General features: G+C 55.0%; 1 protein-coding gene across 1 annotated transcript in view; it reads left to right on the top strand.

Annotated features, from left to right (window-relative positions):
* The first annotated feature begins 4,676 nt into the window (after positions 1–4,676).
* SLC6A2 (solute carrier family 6 member 2) overlaps positions 4,677–19,542 on the top strand; it is a 40,971-nt gene continuing 26,105 nt past the window's right edge. The window contains exons 1-3 of the mRNA XM_062176705.1: positions 4,677–4,950; positions 15,165–15,296; positions 16,992–17,229. Of these exons, the coding sequence (XP_062032689.1) occupies positions 4,677–4,950; positions 15,165–15,296; positions 16,992–17,229 (644 nt within the window). The remainder of the gene's footprint in view (positions 4,951–15,164; positions 15,297–16,991; positions 17,230–19,542) is intronic.

Below are 19,542 nucleotides of genomic sequence, written 5' to 3' on the forward strand. Positions count from 1 at the left end.
TGGCCGTGCCATAGACTACACGCCATTGGTCCTGTTCCTCATAGGGAAGTCACACGTGGTACTGTACTAGACGAATGGAAAAAGCAGATAAACAGAATTTTGATTGTGTTGTGCAAGGTGGTTATCAGAGAAAGCTGCCCAGTGGAGGTGTCACTGGAGTTTCTGGAAGATGACCGAGAATTCTTCAGGTGGACAAAGGAAGAAGGTGGTTATCAGGGAAAGCTGCCCAGTGGAGGTGTCACTGGAGTTTCTGGAAGATGACCGAGAATTCTTCAGGTGGACAAAGGAAGAAGGAAATGGCACATTAAAAAATGTGGAGGTGTGAAAACGCACAAGGGTACAGGGAACTGCTAGTAGCTGGGTATCTCCCCTGGTGCTGCAAAGTAAGGGATGTATCGGAGGCAGCCGAAGGTTTGTAAGGAAGGTGAGGAGAGAGGGTGGCAAGAGCTGTGGTTGGACAGGCAGAGTCTTGTCGGTGCTGCTGAAGCTGTTTAGATATTATCTTGGAAAGACCGGAGGACTTTAAAAAATGGCCTATCTTTTTCTGATTGCATAAGTATCAAACGCTCATTGAGGAAAAGCTGGCCTATACAGAGAAATACAAAGAAAATAAAATTACCTCAAATCCAGAGTTAATGAAATAGCACTGATGTGTTGGTATGTCTCAGTTTTAGGCAGAGGAGTGGGGCGGTCAGACTTGAGTTTTGCTTTCATTCAAAACATTTTTGTCCTTTTCCTTGGAGATGCAGAGACAGAAAGAGGGACAGAGAGGCCCCACTCCGTGGTCCCTCTCCAACAGCCTGCCACAGTCGGGCCGGGGCCAGGTGGAAGTCTGGAGTTGGGAACTCCATCTTGGTCTCTCCAGTGGGTGGCAGGCCCCTGGGTCTTTGAGGTCAGAGTTAGTAGGCAGCTGGGGTCAGGAGATGGAGTGCAGATTGAAGCCCAGGCTTTCTGATGTCGGATGCAGGCTGCTAACTGCTAGGCCAAACGGCTGCCCCAGACGTGCATTTCAGAAGGCGCTCTGGAAGCTGGTGATGCTGAGGGGGCCGGAAGGACTGGGCGTGAGTGGTCAGCTAGGGGGCTACTGCAGAGAGAGGGCAGGGCCGGCCTCTGCAGGGCCGCGGTGGGAAGGCAGGGGCCTCACGGGCCGTCCGGGAGGCAGGATCCTCAGCACCCAGGAGGGGGTGGGGGTAGAGGGAGGGGACATGACTGCTGGAGAGATTCCGAGTGTCTTCCTGCCATGGAGAGGGAGGAGGCCGGGAGCCAGAAGACCTGGGTTCTCCCTTCAACGCTGTTGCTTCCAGCATGGGGGGCTCAGATGGCTGCCTTGAACCCTCAGAGCCGCAGTTTCCTGTGCAGAAAAAGGATTGCATGCCCGCCTTCCTCACAGGCTTGGCAAAGCGGTCCGCTGCTCAAAGGGGATACACAGCCCGGATGGTGACCAGGCTCTGGTCCTGAAGCCCCTGCTCAGAGCTTTTCCTCACCTTCCTCCTGCCGTGAGCTCAGAGAGACCCGGGCAGCCTTGCTGTCCTCTAGTTTCCCTTCCTCTCTCCTCTGCGTCCTGCTCAGAGGACTTCTATCCGGCAGGTCGCTCTGGTGCCAGCGCTCTCAGCACTGCCGTGTGCACCTGTTCCTTCATTGCTTCACTCCCCTTGCTCGTCCACCCAGCACGTTGCAGGGGCCAGGAACATGGGGGTGTACAGGCACACCCTGACCTCATGGAGCTCATATGCCACCCCAGGGGAGACATAAAACAAAGCTACTAATAAGATAAAGGGAATGAATGAATCAAGGGAAAAGAATGAAGGGAGTGAAATATGATGATGTGGGGAGACCCGCTCTGTGGCATAGTGGGTAAAGCCGCCGCCTGCAGGGCCGGCATCCCATATAGGCGCTGGTTCATGTCCTGGCTGCTCTACTTCTGATCCAGCTCTCTGCTATGGCCTGGGACAGCAGTAGACAATGGCCCAAGTCCTTGGGTTCCTGCACCTGAATGGGAGACCTGAAGAAGCTGCTGGCTCCTGGCTTTGGATCGGTGCAGCTCTGGCTGTTGTGGCCACTTGGGGAGTGAACCAGTGGATGGAAGACCTCTCTCTCTCTCTCTCTCTCTGCCTTCTCTGTATAAGTAAATCTCCTTCTCTGTGTAAATAAATAAATATTTTAAATAATAATAAAATAATATTTATAATATTATAAAATGAATTTATAATATTATAAAATAAAATATAATAATATAAAATAAAATAATAAAAAACCATAAATAAATATTTTAAAAATTAAAATGATGTGGGGGCTGACGCTGTGGCACAGTGGGTTAATGCCCTGGCCTGAGGCGCTGGCATACCTTATGGGCACCAGTTAGAGACCCGGCTGCTCCACTTCTGATCCAGCTCTCTGCTATGGCCTGGGAAAGCAGTAGAAGATGGCCCAAGTCTTTGGGCCCCTACACCCATGTGGGAGACCTGGAAGAAGCTCCTGGCTTCTGGCTTCGGAATGGCGCATCTCCGGCTGTAGCAGCCACTTGGGGAGTGAACCAGCAGATGGAAGACCTCTCTCTCTCTGCCTCTCCTCTCTCTGTGTAACTCTGCCTTTCCAATAAATAATCTTTTAAAAATAAAGCGATGTGATGTGGGGGTGTATTTTAGACACCAGTGGTTCAGAAAAGACCTCTGGACTCAGGCTTGGACACTCAAGAAGAGACAGCAAGTGTAAATGCCCAGGGGTGGGTTGGAACTTGGAATGCTTAGGAAAAGGAAAGATCCTTGGAGCCAGGCTTGCCCAAACTCTCCCCCTCTCGGTTTGAGTGCTGCTGTTTCTCCGAGGCCTCCTGCCTCCCTTCCCTCACAACTTCTGCTCCACCCAATTTCCTCACTCCTGTTGTCATGACCACAGTGGGCAGTGGCAACTCTGTGCACACTGGACCGGGAGCCCATTGAGGGCAGAACTACTTCCACAGCTCCACTAGTTAGCAGTGCTCAGCATCTCTTGGGTGCATGAATAAATTCACCAATAAAGGAACAAGTGAATGACTACCGGCTCCGCGGGTCCGCCTCTTGACTGCTTAAGCGGCGCCTTCTCAGGCGCCCTGGCCCCCTTTGCAAGCTGCCGCCCCATTGCCTCACCAGCCTTCACGGTTCTCCCATAGCCAGCATCACCGGCTCACCCATGACATCATCTGTGTATTTACGACGCTTCCTGTTTTCCCCTATCTCCCCTGCCAGAATGCAAACACCATGACATCGGGACTCTCAGGGCTCGACCTGCATTACTGTCACCCAGGAGCCTACCCCGGCACCTAGCAGGACCTGGAAGAATGAATGAGTGAAGCAGTGAATGAATGAGTAGATTAACGAATGCTTAGCGTTTCTCAACCTTACAGAGCGGAGGCCACAGCCTCAAATGCCCTGCAGGCTGCCCACAACAGGGGTGGGAGTCAACACTGGGAGGTGACTTGGCAATGTGCCGCCTGCCAACAAAACCGCCCAAGGGCCCGCGGGCCACCAGTTCGTAGCCTTGGGCGCTGAGCCGAACAGATTGGGTTGATGGAGAAGCCCTGACCAGGTAGTTTCAGTGGCTTGGGGCAGACGACAGCGCCTGGGCTTGCAGGGTTTTCCTGGCCCAGTCTTGGGCGCGACTCAGACCCCCAGTCCTGGGAGTCTGTTGCTCTCTTGCAGCGGCCGGCAGCAGCTCAGAGCCTAGCGTCCTTGGCAGCGGTTTGCGGAACTCGGCGCAGGAGAGGTCGCCAGGCAGTGCGCGCCCGGTCCCGCAAGTGGCCGGGCGCCCTGCTCCCGCCGCCCCTGAGCCGCGCCCCCGCCCCTGCCAGCCCCGGCCGCGCTGTCAGTCTCCATTAGCGCTAACAGCCTCCAGACTGAGCCGCCCGGGCGCTGGGTTAATGCAATCGGCGCGTTACCTGGGGCGCAGGCTACATTACCAGCCCGGCCCCTGCCCGGCACGGCCACAGCCAGCCAGCCTGCGCCCCGCCAGCGGGCCCGCGCCCTCAGCGATCCCCACGCCGCGCCCGAGCGCCACGCGGCAGTGCCTTGCCCTAGCCCGCGTCCCGGAGCCTGCCGAGGCGCGGCTGGTCCCGGGCTGGCAGAGCGCACGGCACCCGGGATCCCCTCGCTGCCGGACACGTGAGTGCGCTCTGCGCGCGGGACCGGGCTGGGTGTGCCAGGACGACCTCGGCTGAGCCGCAGGAACTTGAGAGTCTCTCTGACTTTAAAGTGTAGACGTTTGAGTGTCCGCAGGGGCTCCCGGGGCTGCTAGAGGTGACGCAGTCCCTGGCTGGGGAGGGGGCGGCCGGCTGCACCGGGTCCTGGCACGGCCCTGGGAAACTTAAGTCGCGATGGGTCCACACCCCGCAGTTCGCGGACGGGAGAGCGCGGCTGACCGGGGAGCACGCTCGGGGGACGATCTCCACCTTTGATTCCCCTGCGGGTCGGGCTCGCCACAGCCTCTTGTTTCCAAAATTTTCCGACAGACGTGCGCGTCTGTCTGGCAACCCTGCGTCCGCCCGGCTGAGCGCGCACCGATCCAGGTGTCCTTGGCACTACTGGGAGGTCTGGAAAGGCACCCGCAGGCAGGAACCGCCCAGGTGACCAAGTCTTTTCCTTGTATCCTAGCAGAGCCTCGGCGCGCCCCCAGTCCCGCGAAGGTCCCTCCTGTCAGCCGCACCCATGCTTCTAGCGCGGATGAACTCGCAGGTGCAGCCCGAGAACAGCGGGGCGGACCCGGGGCCCCAGCAGCCCCTGAAGTCGTGCAAGGCGGCCGAGCTGGTTGTGGTGAAGGACAGCAACGGTGTCCAGTGCCTTCTGGCGCCTCGTGGCGGCGATGCACAGCCCCGGGAGACCTGGGGCAAGAAGATGGACTTCCTGCTGTCGGTGGTGGGCTTCGCCGTGGACCTGGCCAACGTGTGGCGCTTCCCCTACCTCTGCTATAAGAACGGCGGCGGTGAGCGCCGGTGGCTGGGGGGCTGGACTTGGGAGCCTACCTGTATGTCGTGGTGGTGGCCGGGAAAGGAGCTGGGCTACACATGGAAGGAGATTGATGAGATCTACGGGCAAGGTTGGGGCACAGGACAGGACCGGAAAGGAAGAAAGACTGGAGTCCCCAGTGGAAGAGGGAAATCGAGGCATGACCTTGGGCAGGGATAGTTTCTTGAGTGCAGGACGGAATCTGGGTCACAGGGTGGGCAGGAAAGGAGGTGGAGCAAACTCTTGAAGGGGCACCAGAAGTGTACATGGTGTAAGATCAGGTGCAAGGTGACCTAAACCCAGCACTCTGAGCTGCAACGCAGGAAGCCCTGAGCAAGAGGGGAGAAAGGATTTGGATTCCCTGGGGGAAGACTTTGCACTCTTGGGGTAGGGACACTGCAACAGAAGCAGACCAAGAGAAGCCACGCTCTGAGAGAACATGGCTCTTGGTTTGGAGATTGTTTTGCTTGGTCCTTGAGGTAGGAGGTGATGCCACTTTCTCCCCAGGTCCCATTCACATTGCACGGAGGAGTGGGAGGGGCTGGAGGGCACGGCATGAAGCAGCCAGGCTCTCTCCCCCTCCTTCTCGGTGGTCAGATTATCGCCTGCCCTAGAGTGAGAGCCTGGAGCTCATCTACAGCCCAGTGGGGAAAGGATAAGGTGGAACCCTGGGAGAAGCAGCCAGGAGTCGGGATGCTGCATCCTAAAACCCTCCCTAATTCCTGAGGGCATGTGCTCCCCCAGGGTGCAAGGGATAACACCAGTCCTTCCCTGATATTTGCTGAGATGAGCTCAGGGGCACCCTACAGACAGCATTGGAAAAGGACTTTCCAGAGGAAGACATTGTCCTGGCTCTGGAACCCTCTCTCCACCAAGCCACCGTGCCTGGGAGTGGCTCCAGCTCGGGACTGGAGGGAGGTCAGAGGAAAGGGAGGCAAGGTTTGGAGCTGGGTGATGGGAAGGCTCATAACCTGTCCGGTGGGATCTAGGACTCTCAGCTCTTTGCTTCCAACATGCACTCTTGCACTTGCTGTGGGATGGGTGATGCTCAGTGTGTGCCAAGAAGGAGTGGTTACCAGGGGGAGCAGGTGGTTCTAAGTAGAGAGTGCTCTGGAAAGAAGTGTTTAGCTTTCTGTCTCTGTCTCTCTGTGTCTCTGGGAAAGCGAACCCGAGACTGGAGCCAACACATGAGGGTTTTGGTCCATGCTGTCCTCGTGGGCCTCCTGAGATGGGACTGTCACTGTGGGATGCTTCGAGATGAGGTATCCAAGACAGCAGTCCTGACCCCTGGAGGCGCTCACTCTCTGCAAGCTCACAACTCGTGTCTGGCCCCAGGGTGGACACTGGCAGAGAGGAGGGTGGCAAACATAATCCAGAGGTGAAACTTCTCTGCCTTCGGTCGCTGAAGCTTCTCATGGGTTTGTGCCCTACGGTTGAGGATTCTGACCCCTTGAACCAAAGCAGGGAGAAAATGCAGATTTTTCTATATTTTTAGCAGGCAGGAGATGATAAATGAAAGACAGACTGAGAGCCATCCTTGTATGTCCTCAATGACTGTCCGGGACTGCTTGTCCCTAGGCAGTGGAAGACGGTCATCAATCAGCAATATTTATCTGGGCCCTCTCAACTCTGTGGGGCTCACCTGGATGTACGAACCACCAATGCTGCCTGCTGGGGACTTTAATCACCCAAGGTCTTCATTATCATACTACGGCAAGTCCTTTCCATTGTTGTATGTGTTTGTTAAGCTCAAAGCACCTTGGATGGCCAATCCAGTAGTCATGGGTTATAAGGGTATTCCAGGGCTGTCACCGACACAGTGCCCACTTGACCGTTGTCCCTCCCCCCGCCCCCGCAAATAAGCACCTGCTGGATGCCAGGCAATAGACCTGGAGCAGGTTTGTCACAGGCTCCAATTTCTAAGGGAAGTGGACCAGAAGCTCCCTCTTCTAGGCTTGCCGGCCGTGAGCACAGCACGTCCTGAGCTGTCTGGTGAGTTATCTCCTTATGGGTCTCCCAGACAGGCTAGGGCACGTGGAGGGCAGACACTGTGGCTTTTTCATCCCCAAATTTCTAATGCCCAAGATAAGACTGGATCCTTGGAATGTGGTAGAAGGTGCCCACAAAGCTTAGATTGAATGAATAAATTAATGAAAGGGGCTAAGCACCCCAGACCCACTGCTGTACCTAGAACCCCCGTAGAAACACCCAGCAGTATCTAACAAAGCAGGCAGCCTGGGCTGGTAGGGGCTGCAGCCCATCTGTTAGGATCTTGACTCTGCAATCCTAGGGTGCCGTTTCCAGCTGTGGGACATTGGGCCACCCTCCCAGCCTCCGTTTCCTTACCTGTCAAATGGACATAACAGTGTTTAGCGGAGAGCATGGTTGTGGGCACAGAAGGCGATGATGGAGAGCCACAGAAAGCCTGGTATGGAGGCAGGATGGCAGCTGCTTTTTATTAACGTCGCTCTGATGATTATGGCGTGGATGGGAGAGGGGATGGGTGCCCTCAAGGTCTGATAAGGGGCTGATTAGGGGAGACTCAGCGGATATGGGCTGTGATTGGAGTTCACTGCCCTGGACACCGACAGAGAGGCCAGCCAGAGAGGACTCAGGCAAGCCTCGGGAAGGGAGCACATGATGTAGCCATGACCCTACCCGGCCTGTGTGTGGAGTCATCACAGATAACAGGAGTGCAGGCTGGCTCCAGGGCAAGCCGGGGGAGATAAGGACTCAGAGACAAGCTGGGGCTGGGCCGCAGGGGCCTTGAATGTCAGGCTAAGGTTGGTGGGGGTATTAGACGGGTGAATTTCCGTTCCTGTAAGGATGCACAGTTGGGGTGGGGAAGCGGTGCAGCTCTCCATCTTAGAGTGTCAGGCAGCTCCTTTGCTAACATCCCCTTCCTCCCTCTGGGGGATGCTCAGCTACCTCTTCTGGGTGGTGTTGCTGCTGAGACCCCCTGGCTGCCCCTGTGAATCCACTCCCAGCTGGTGATTCTGAGGACAGCCCTGGAGAGTGGCAAGCAGGCAGGCAGGTGGTAGCCTTTAGTCATGGTGTCCAAGTTCAAATCCCAGCTCTACCACTCACTGTGAGCTTAGGCGGTGCATGGATGCCTCCCTCCCTGAGCCTCAAGTTCTCCACTGTGGCTGGACAGGAACTGAGATGGCCCTCAAGAGCCATCCCTGTCCAGAACCCTGGCTCGACCTGCACCCAAGCCAGGGCTCACCTTACTTAACAGCCCCCTGCCTGTGTGTTCTTCTGGTACCAGTATTCACAGCATCCCGTGTCCTGGTCCAGCTCTTCCTTCCAGACTGGCCCAGTCTGGTGGATGTTTCGAAATGATGAGGATACCAATAGTTTAGGCCCCTGGCGAATACTGTGCGAGTGAGTGACAGGGTCACTTGAGCCTGTCTGAACAAGGCCCTAAAGACAACTGCTGCTCTTGAAAGTTCCAGGGTTTGTTCAGACCCTTTTCAAACCACTTGTCTCAGGGGGGAGGCAGGTCCAGGCAGTGGGGCTGTGTCCAGGGTTCTAGATTTTCTTCCCCCACCTGTGATCTTGGGCTGTGTTGGTCCCTGGGGAGGTACGGGACAGGCCCACTGTCCCCCTGCTTAGGGGAGAGGCCACTGTGGACTCCCTTTTGTACGTGGCTGCTCCTGTTTAAGGCGGGCCCCCCGCCAGCTCTGCCTCTGCCTTGTGGACACTTTAGGATCTTTAGTTTCTGCAGATTTGAGCTTGAACCTGATGTGTGGCCTTGGACAAGTCACTCACCCTCTCTGGTCTGAGCCTAGGTTTCCTTGGACAGGAAAGGAGAGCCATCGCAGCACCTCCGTGCAGGTGGGAGAACCCCAGAGATGCTTGCTTTGTGGGTAAATACTTGAGCAGTGTTGCTGATGGGCTCAGTAGCTGTAGCTGCCGCTATCAGTATCCTTGTTCCATGATGTTGCCTGCGGACTGGACCCTGGGTGGGGCAGAGCCCTGATCTTGGTGGGAGCAGGATTTGTCCTAAGAGGAAGCGGTTGAAGGAAGTCAGGCAGAGGCAGTCCCACGTGGGCCCGGCTCCCAAGCACTGCGGAGAGTTGCATGAATCAGGGCTTGGGCTTTGCTTCACATAGTGGCGGCCTAACCTCGTCTCCTGGTAGATCCCTCACCTGAAAAGTGGGGTCCCCTGAGCATCCTATGAGCTACCGTGGTTCTGCAGCCCCTTCCTCCTCCAAATAGGCTCAGGGTCTGAGAAATCCATAGTCCTCTTGGGAATCGTCTTGGCCAAAATGTCGAATATTCTCGAAACGATAGGGATGATGCCGGTGTCTGGCGCTTAGGTCAGGAGCCTGTGGACTCAGTGCCTTCCCATCCAGCCTGGCTTCGCGGCGGGAGGCGCAGGGGGTGGGGGAGGGAGTCGGCGCTATCCTCACCTTGAGCTTGCTGAACTTGCTGCAGATTAGTCAGCTCCTGTACGCAATGAGCCAGGCTGCTGCAGGGCATCTGGCTGGCAGGGCGGCACACTCCTTTGCAGCAACGCAGTGCGCATCTGGGGCCTGGATCTGGGGTCAAGGCATGAAGTTGCCAGCTACTCTGAGCTGGCCAGAAGGAGCTGGAGGAGCTGTTCTCGACAGGACAGAGTCAACTTGGGATCAGTGTGACATCTTGCCTTGCGGTCCCCAACTCAACTGCTTAGGTGAGGGTGTGGCCGCACCACAAGCAGAGAAAGGCTCTGGGATTTTCATTAGCGACGTCCTCCATGTGAGTCATTGCTACAAGAGGCAGTCCCAGGCTGTGCAGAGCCCGTAGCCTACTGCAGGTGGCCCTCAAGGTGCTGGCGTGTTCTATTGCGTTACTGGTGGTGTTATAATCCCAGTGAGGGAGACAAGGCCCTCTTCTGACCACCGTGGGTCATTTCCTCTGTGATGTAGCCCCGAGCATCCAAATACCCCTTAAGTTGTGCCTCTTAAAGAGGCCACGATGGGGGAGATGGGAAGCCAGCATCTTCATGGAGCTTCTGCTGAAGTCACAGCTTTATTGGTCAAAGTCCAGTCCAGACCCTCCCAAGGAGAGGGGCAGTTGCTGCACACGGAGGGGTGACCCTCGTGCTGACTTTCCAGGATTCCAGCCCCTCCTTGCCCTCCTTGCAGGAGCTGGGTTTAAAGGGGAGTGGGTATGTATCCTCCTGGGGGGCTGTTCTACGTCTTAGAGCTAAGGTTAGAGTTCAGCTGGAGGAATCCTAGGGGAAGGTGAGGGAGCCACTTCTACAGAGCCAGGAAAGCCATTCTTGCCATTTTGTACAGAATCTCACCTTGTGATGCCGGGAACCAGGTAAAGGCTTAGGAAGATGCGCTTGGCTGCTCTCCGAGGAGTGCAGGGGAAGCACTGGAGAGAAGCATGAGCCTTCTTAGGCTGAGGTTCCAGGAGGCCAGTGGGCAGGGCCTGCAGTGGGCAGGGAGGCCCCAGGGGAGAGATGAGTGTGGGGGAGAAGAGGCGTGGCGCAGGCTCTGGGTGCTATCCCCCTGGAAGGGTCTGGGGCTGGTTTACTCTGGGAGCAGAGCATTTGCCTAATGCCACAGGAAGCCTGTGGTTTGTCAAGAACTTGGAGGGACATCTTCTGTCTGACACCAAATGCACTAAGAATTGCTTTAGAAAAGGCCTTCCATAGATACAACAGTAAGCCAAGGGATGGGGAGAAGGCAGGGGTGGAGGCAGCAGAGGGGGAGATTCAGGCCAGGGAGCAAGGACCACTGGCCAGGGAGAGGGTGGGCAGCCAGGCAGTGGCAGGCAGGCCTGCGGCGGCCCCGTGGGGAGATCTGAAGCTGGGATGCTGTGTGGGTGCTGGGACTTCATGGCCTGGTGTGATGGGCCACTGGGTGCCAGCTGCTGTGGGAAGGGAAGGGACTCTGGGCTAGGTGGCTGTCTTCAGTGGAGGCAATTCCCAAAGGGCAGGCAGCTGGGTGCTGAGCGGCGGATGGAACAGCTCCTTCCTTCCTGAGGGGGCATCTGGGCAGCACCAGGGGAACATTTTTGTCCCTGGAGCTGGCTTTTGCCTGGGGGCATCCTTGGTCCTCCTCTTGCCTACAGTCTCCATGCTTCTTGGGATACATGGGGGTTGGGGGAGGCGGCCTCTCTGGGGACGGGGTCCTGAGGAATCCAAGGGACTGCCTCAAGCCGGGGTCTGGGGAGCCGGTGGCAGGTGCTCCTTGAAGCACTCATGTCCCTCAAGCACATGGTGAGCCTCTGCTTGCTGCTGCCACTCAACACAGGTGCTTTCCCAGCTGCTCTTGTGTGTGAGGATGGGCCGCAGGTGCCACTGGCAGAGCGCCCACGAAGGGCCTGGTGCTGTACCCCATTATCTCCAATCACCGCAGAACACCGGTGACCAGCTGTTCCAGTCCCCACTGCAAAGGGGAGCTAAGGCTCAGAGAAGGTGCATTCGCCAAGGTCAGGGAGCTGCGAATGGCAGGCTTGGGGTGTCAGGGTCATCCTGAGATCCAGACAAGGGGAATGTCCTGGGCCCTGCGCTTAGACAGCCCTGCTCTGTCCTTGTCCCCCTCCCACCAGGAGGACCTGTGTCGCCCAAAACACTGCCCACCACCTGCCCCCACCACACCAGCAGGTACCTAGACTCTGGAATTCTCTGCTCCAACAGCCCCAAGCCCCCTGGGTCTGCTTGGGGTTTACACTTGGTCCCCTCTTCTAAAGCACATTTGTGTGGCAAGGCCTGAGCGGAAGCCAGGGGCACGGTGTCTGCAGGGGGCGTGGACAGAGCTCACACACAGGCTGGGGTGGAGCTGGGTGGGAGAGAAGAGGAGGCAGGCAACAGCGATCTTCCTGGGCTGCCACATTCCAGCCCAGAGCTCCAAGAGCAAAGGGTTCCAAACTTGAACTTCACTGCATAGAGCCCTAACAAGGCCTCTGTGTGAAAGCAGGGAGATGGGACATGTGGCTTGATGGGCCGTCTTTAAGTATGTCAACATGGGGATGGCGGACCCCGTGTGTGCTCTCACCCCAACCCTGCCAGTGCTTACCTCCCTAGCACTCCATCTGCAGTACCCCGGGGTTGTTGCAGGAAGGGGGCAAAGCAGGCTACCCCAGACACCGACTGCAGTTTTCTTGGGACTCTCTGAGAGTCAGGGGGCAGGAAGAGCCCATAGCTGAACTGTAGGCACCAAGGGGTCAGCTCTGTGGATTTCTCTTCTTGCATATAACCCTCCCCTTGCTGGGGCTCCGGCCAGCAGAAGCAGAGGTAAATCCCAAAGTAGGTAACTTACCAGCAGCGCCACCCAGAGACACTGGAAGAAAGCAGCCAGAGTGAGAAGCCTGGGTAACCGACTGCTCTTGCTCTGGCCCTCCCTTGGCCCTGTGGAAGAGAACGTCAGGTCAACAGCAGCAACCCCCAGTGCCAAGATCCCAGTCGCACCTGCTGCCTTTTGCCTTCCCCGGGTTCCTGTTGGGCCACTGACTTCAGTCTTCAGGCCTATTGGGCTGTTGTACGCCTTGTTTCCCACTCTTTCCTGTGGGCTGCAGGCGGTCACAAGGCAGAGTGAGGCTCAGGCAGATCTAGGTTCGAAGCCACGCTGCATACTCACTAGTTTAGACGAACTGCTAACCTGTCTAAGCCTAGCTTCATTGGAGAAATGGGATGCGTATCTGTTATCTCCAGGGGGTGGTTTTAAATGAATGGTTATACAGAAGCTTGTATGTGCTAGTAGGTGCTCGACCATTGCTTCTTGCTATTTTCATCAGCTCCACAGCCTACTTCCGTCGGCTGTGTTCACTGGCACCATTGCCCATCACCCCTCCCCACTGCTGTCAGCAGTGGGGACAGGCCCGGGTTCAGGGGCCAGACCAATCCTCTTTCTGTGGGACAGCAAGAAGGCAGGAGACGGAAAGGAAGACATGAGGAAGGGGAGAGAGACGTCGGCACACAGCATTTCAAAGAAGTCCAACCTGGACCAGGGGCAGAGACACCGCAGCTGCTGTTACCAATAGACCAGCGGCTCAGCTGAGCTCAGATCCCCAGGCCCAGAACGAGCCTTCTCACTCTGATCCTGTTCAGACTCATGTCTTTCTTGTCTAGATTGGAGTGTTCTGGAATCACGGGGTATACTGAGAACGGCTCTGGGATTCTGGAGCCAGGAAGATCGGGGTCCAAATTCCTAAGCCATCAACCACCAGCTAGATAAACTTGGCCAGGTCGCTTAGTTTCTCCTAAGCCTCAGTGTCCTCCTCTGAAAAATGGGTAGAGCAGTTCCACCCCTGAGGGTTTCTGACGTGGCGCTGTATCCCACTGAGCCGCACCGTAGAATGGGATCCTACGTATCTAGTGCCCAGTGCCTGACACTCAGGAGGTGCTCGTCTCCCAGTTTTCCTACTCTCCACCTGCTGGTCCATCGCCTGCTCAGAGGGAACTGGGTCTTGGCGCATCAGGGCCAGGCTTCCTCTTTAAGAGCCCTGAGCTTCCTGGTGAGAAACCTGAGCCCAAAGTGAAGGTGGACAGTCTGAGTCACTGGGCGAGTTTGACCCGGAGCAGCGCGTGACTGTGCCACAGCTCCTGGCTAACTGGAAGCCTCAGATTCAACTTCTGTAAAACGGAGGTGGTGATCACACGGGCCTTGCATATGCTGTGCAGATGAGATGAGGTTGCTCGGGAAGCGCCTGGCACGCAGCGAGGATCACCGATTGTGAACTGCTGGCGTCCGGTGCTAAGACTGCCGGTGTTTCCTGGTTTCCCCTCTTTCCTGGTGTGGGCAGGTGGATCATATCTGGTTTCCAAGGTTACAGCATGAAAGCCAAAAGCCAATGGCCAGAGGAATTTTTGCACCTGGCCTGGGCAGCTCCAACTGCGTCGGGAAAGGAGCCGGTGTTTTGCTTTGCTCGTGTCTGTGGCCTGGGCTGACGTGGCAGGAATCCCAGGGAGGCACTCGATAGCATCAGGTCCCGTTCAGCTTGCCCTGGCTGCCAGGGTGTCCCAAGAATCATCTGCAGAACTCAGACGTGGCTAATTCCTCTAGGGAGCCTCTCCAGGATCTGCTGCTGCCATAGCCTAGGAGCCCCTGCTGGGTGGGCCTCTCTCCTGGTCCAGAGTCAAACCCTGGGCTCTTTCTTTACCTTTAGCCACCTGTAACGGGGTCAGCCTAGTGGACTGGAAGACCTGAATGGGAACGCTGCTTCTGCCACCCAGCACCAGTGCCCCAGGGACAGGGCAGCTCTCCGCTCCTCAGCTTCACACCCTGCTTCCCCACGGCCAAGGAGGGCGTGACGACCCCAAGCTTGTTATGTCATCCCGAGCTTGTTTTGTCTGCAGGCTGTCGGGAGATTCTAGGAAGAAGCTAGTGAGATCACTTTTGGGAAAGCCACGCGCAACCTTCAACTGATGTCAATCTGAGCAAAATCAGCAATGCAGTCAATACGTAACTTACGCAGCAGCAGCAGCTCTCCCTCTCTGGTCTCGGCTTTCTTGTCTTTAACAGGAAGGCTTTGGGTTAGAGCAGCATTCCCAGAGAAAAGACTCATGGGAGGAAAGGCTCTGTGTTTAAATACATTTGATAAAGGCTGCACCTGCAAGTCTCCTCGCCGCTGTGCTGCATGCGCTGGTGCAACCAAGGCTAGGAGATGCCTGCCAGGACCTGCTTAGCTTTGCTTAACCCAGATTTTTTTTTCTAAGATTTATTTATTTATTTGAAAGGCAGAGTTACAGAGAGAGGTAGAGACAGAGATTGAGAGAGAGAGAGGTCTTCCATCCACTGGTTCACTCCCCCGATGGCTGCAACAGCCAGAGCTGTGCCAATCCGAAGCCAGGAGCCAGGAGCTTCTTCCAGGTCTCCCACACAGGTGCAGGGGCCCAAGGACTTGAGCCATCTTCTACTGCTTTCCCAGGCCATCAGCAGAGAGCTGGATCGGAAGTGGAGCAGCTGGGTCTCAAACCGGCACCCATATGGGATGCTGGCACTGCAGACAGCAGCTTTACCTGCTACGCTACAGTGCTGGCCCCTTAACCCAGATTTTACTGACTGGACCACTGACCTCATTATCATGGCTGTGGTACTGCCTCTATTTTTATCCATTGCTTTGTGGAACTCTAGTTACCTGCCACAAAGCACACCTTGTGGAATGGCCAGGCGAGCGTATGACTGCGGACTTGGATCCATGTGCTCTGAGGGGTGGGGTCTTGGGGTCACACTCTGCCTCTGTGTCCCCCAGGTGCCTTCCTGATCCCATACACCCTCTTCCTCATCATCGCGGGCATGCCCCTGTTCTACATGGAGCTGGCTCTGGGGCAGTACAACCGGGAAGGGGCAGCCACCGTGTGGAAGATCTGCCCATTCTTCAAAGGTAAAGAAGGGACCTGGTAGAAGCCAGACTGTTCCTGGGGGTGTCCATGGTGCCTCTAGGGATCTGAGGTAGACCAGTGCTCTTGGGGGATCACAGGGATTGACAAGGTCAAGGGTATGCAGCATTCCGAGTTACACAGAGCGTTTGGTATGTCAGAAGGAGCATTAACAGAGGCAGTCTGCACGACCAAAGTCTATTTTTACATGCAGGAAATACTTACAGAAACCTCAGAAGTACTCAGCACATACACCGCTACTTCCTATATCGCTCTAGTGACAGACATGATAAATCGATTATGGATATTTTCAAACTCAGCCAGGGAGCTGCCTGCAATCCTTAATATCCCAGCCATAACTAACAGATTGCAGCTGGGGTATAAGAGGAGCCTACTTGCATTTGGAACTTAGAGAGTACATCTGCAGAAAGTATCCAGAATGCCCTTCCCTGGCCTCCAGGCAGCAAGGAGAAGGCCCTGGAACACGGGTTGGTGTTTCACCAGCACTGGTTTTAGACCCAGGATCAGTGAGGGCTACAGCTGCTCCCCAGCTGGCACTGGTGTGTGAGTACCTTGGGTGTATTCAATCCTGTCCTAGATAAAGGCTGGTGCAGGAGCCTTAAGAAACATGTGTGCTACTCAGGATCGTGTTTGTTTAATTCCCAGAAATCCACTCAAGTCGGGTTAAATGTAAAAGGTAACTTATTGAATTACATTACCGTCAAGTCTAGTTGTCTGGACTGAGGCTAAAACTAAAGCTAACGTCCAGGCATTTGAGCACTGTCCAGAATTGACATCTTTCTCTTTTCTTCTGCGTTAGCACCAGTCTCAGATATATTATTCTCAAGCACGGCGAAGATGGCCATCAGAAACTCTAGGCTCAAATTCTACCAACTTGTACAGTGATCAAAAGCAAAAAGAAACAAGAGACCCCTTACAAACGCACAGCTTTGAGTCCCCTGCGCCCCTGTTAGCCAATCACTGTGGCTGTGGGGAAGCAGCACCCTGGTTGGCCACACCTGCCTCAAGTGCTCTGGCTACATTAAGGAAACAGGGGCTTAGCCTAACCCAGACCGCACAGGCTGATCATTGCTTAAGGCAAGTATTATCTACTCCTAGGCAGAGAAAAAGCCATAGAAGTAGCTCTAAAGAATACATTCAGGAAGATGAGGTTGGCACTTGGAGCAGGAAACTGTGAGTCTAACCCAGAGAACACGGTGAGCGGAAGGCAGTGTCAAGAGTTATTCGAGGAGGAGATCCGGGGGTCAAGAGTTATTCGAGGAGGAGATCCGGGGGAGCACCAGTGGGGGCTGGAGAATGGGAGGCACCCCATGGGGAGGGGAAGGGAAGGGAGTGTCATCAGGGCAAAAGCAAAGGGCTCAGTCCCCTGGGAGCAAGTGTGAAATGTGGCTCTGTGCCACCCTGCTAAGGAGCGAGGCATACTCCTGCTCCACTTCCTGACCCAGCTGCTCTGGGACAATGCCTGCCTGCCTGCCTGGTGAGTGGACAGAGCAGGCTACAGTAGCAAAGGGCTGGCAGGTGCCTATGGAAAACAGGTGGCTCTGACACTCCTCTACAGAAAAGCAGAGACTTGGGAGTCAGGGAGTACAGTGGTTACAGCTGATTCTCCAGGAGAAGTGGCTGTAGGCCTGGGCGGGGGCCTGGGGAAGCCCCTACCTGACTCCTCTGTCCCCACCCAGGAGTCGGCTATGCTGTGATCCTCATCGCCCTCTACGTTGGCTTCTACTACAACGTCATCATCGCCTGGTCACTCTACTACCTCTTCTCCTCCTTCACCTTCAACCTGCCCTGGACTGACTGTGGCCATGCCTGGAACAGCCCCAACTGCACTGACCCCAAGCTCCTCAATGGCTCCGTGCTGGGCAACCACACTAAGTACTCCAAGTACAAGTTCACGCCAGCAGCGGAGTTTTATGAGTAAGTCATGGGGACCTCATCCTGGGGGTGGGGGTGGGGCCCACTGAGGCCTGTCTTGGGGCAGGAGAGTGTAGATAGGGAGAAAATACTGGTAACCAGATAAGGATACAAGAATGTCTTAGAGAGAGAGAGAGAGAGAGAGAGAGAGAGAGAGAGAGAGAGAGAGAGTATTCCCTTGGGAAAGGAAAACTATTCTGGAGATTGGGATTACCCTTTAGAAACTAAACCCAGGGGGGTGTGGGGAAGACTGGAACTTTAACTCAGGTAGGCAGGGAGGGCCTCCTGGAGGAGGTGACTTAGGAGCTGATGAAGTCAACCAAGGGACCATCTGGGGCTCAGCTGGGAGGTGAAGGAGCTGCAGTTGGAATCCAAGATAACCTGATCCCTAGGCTGTTGTCTGATCCACCGTGTGCTGCCGTCTCTCTGGGGTGGTCCTGGGGGAACATTGTTGGAGCTGGTGGGTGAAATTCAAGATGTGGGCAGCAGGCCAGACACATGCTGCCCAGGGAAGCTGTTTGGACCCCGTGTGCTTGAGAGGCAGCACCCAGGGGTGGAAGACGGAACACCATTAAACAAAGCAATGTTGTATGTTGAAATTATTTTATACAGAGAGAAATTTAATAACTAGTGCATAGACCCTTCTCTCACCTTCCCTGGAGGCTGACCCCTTCCATCACCACGGCTCTGGGATTCCCAGCATGGAGATACTGTGACAGGACCCACGTCAGGCCTTGTTTAATTCTGCCAGTTTTCCCAGATGTCCTTATCTGGCCTTGACTTGTCATGGCTCCTTAGTCTGCACCAATCTGGGAGGGTTCCTTGGGGTTTCCTTGAGTTTCAGGACCTTGATGCTTTCAAAAAATATCGTGCAGTCTTTCTGAGAACCGTGCCTCAGCTGGGTTTGTGTGTCATTTTCTCACGTGGAGATTGACACGTACACCTTTTTGGAAAGATTGCCAGGGAGCGAATGCCGTGTCTGTCTCAGCGCGCACTATGGGGGCACTTGATGTTGGTCTGTCTGCTGTCGTAATGTTGACTTTGAACACCTGGCAAAGGTGGGGCCTGCCAGCTTCCTCCTGTGCGGACAAAGCATTTTTCTTTCGCAATTAGTAAGCATCCTTTGGGGAGATATTTTGGGTTTGTGTAAATATCTTGCTTCCCAACATACTTTGCCCATATTTCTTAGCATCCGTTGAAGACCCTGGTGAACAAGGGCGATTGTTGCGTGCTTGTCTAATTGTCCCGTTCCCATCATCCCTTCCAGATTAATTGCTTGGAATTCTGTGAAGAGTTGTCCCTTCTCTCCTAATTCTTACTCAGTGATGGCTTTATAGCAGTAGGGGCTCGCAGCTGTTTATTTTGTTCCGTGGTTTTAATCCCTAACCATCATTATTTAATTTGTTGCTCTCTTGAATCCTCTTAGCCACCACAGCATCCTAGTATAACCTTGAGGAAAGTGATGGGCAACTTGTTTTCAGCCGCTAATCTAAAATGTCCACATGGTGTTCTCTTCATGTGGAATATGTTGTCATTATCACTCAAATGTGGGTGAGTCCCAGCTCAGCCATCCTTACACAAGTGCTAGCATTTAAGCAGAAAATGCATGGGGCTTGTGAGTGCAATTCAAGGCATGGGAAGCAGGCCATACACGTGTAGCTCACGGACAGGGGTAGGACAGATAAACCCCATGGGAATCCCACTCTTAGGGCTCAGAGGGGCTGGAGCAGAAGCCCCGGTTATTTGTGAAAGACCAGACAGTAGTTTGTGGGCCCCATGTCTCTGTCACGTAGTCTTTGAAACAGGTCGCACCTCAGTAGGCACAGCCTTGGCCCAGGGGTGTGGTGTGCTGATTGTTGTTCTAGAGAACACATCACATGAGAACTTTCTATGGTGAGAGAAGTGTGCTGTACCTGTGTGGTCCAACGCAGCAGCCACTCATCACGTGTAGTTCCTGCATAACTGAAACATGGCCCGTGTGACCGAGGAATGGAGTGTTAATATAATTTAAATTAATCCATTGACCAGTGGCTACAGCATTGGATGGCACAGGTCTAGAGAATGAGAAAAGACAAATCCACAGCAATAGAGCTTCAGGGATACTGTCTTTCAGTTCTATAGATTCCCTAGGCCTCGAATCTAAGAATGAGTCCTGCTTGTCTTGGAGATTAGAGTTAACCTAGGATCATTTCCACTTGGGCCATCTTGGTGCCACAGGACCAAAGAGATCCAGTTTGGTTAAAAGTAACCTCTGGAAAATGTGCCACCTCCAGGGCCGGAGGAGTCAGTGTTCTCAAGACCCAGAGCAATCCCCAG

Source organism: Lepus europaeus, chromosome 19, assembly GCF_033115175.1.
Source record: "Lepus europaeus isolate LE1 chromosome 19, mLepTim1.pri, whole genome shotgun sequence".
Lineage (NCBI taxonomy): Eukaryota > Metazoa > Chordata > Mammalia > Lagomorpha > Leporidae > Lepus > Lepus europaeus.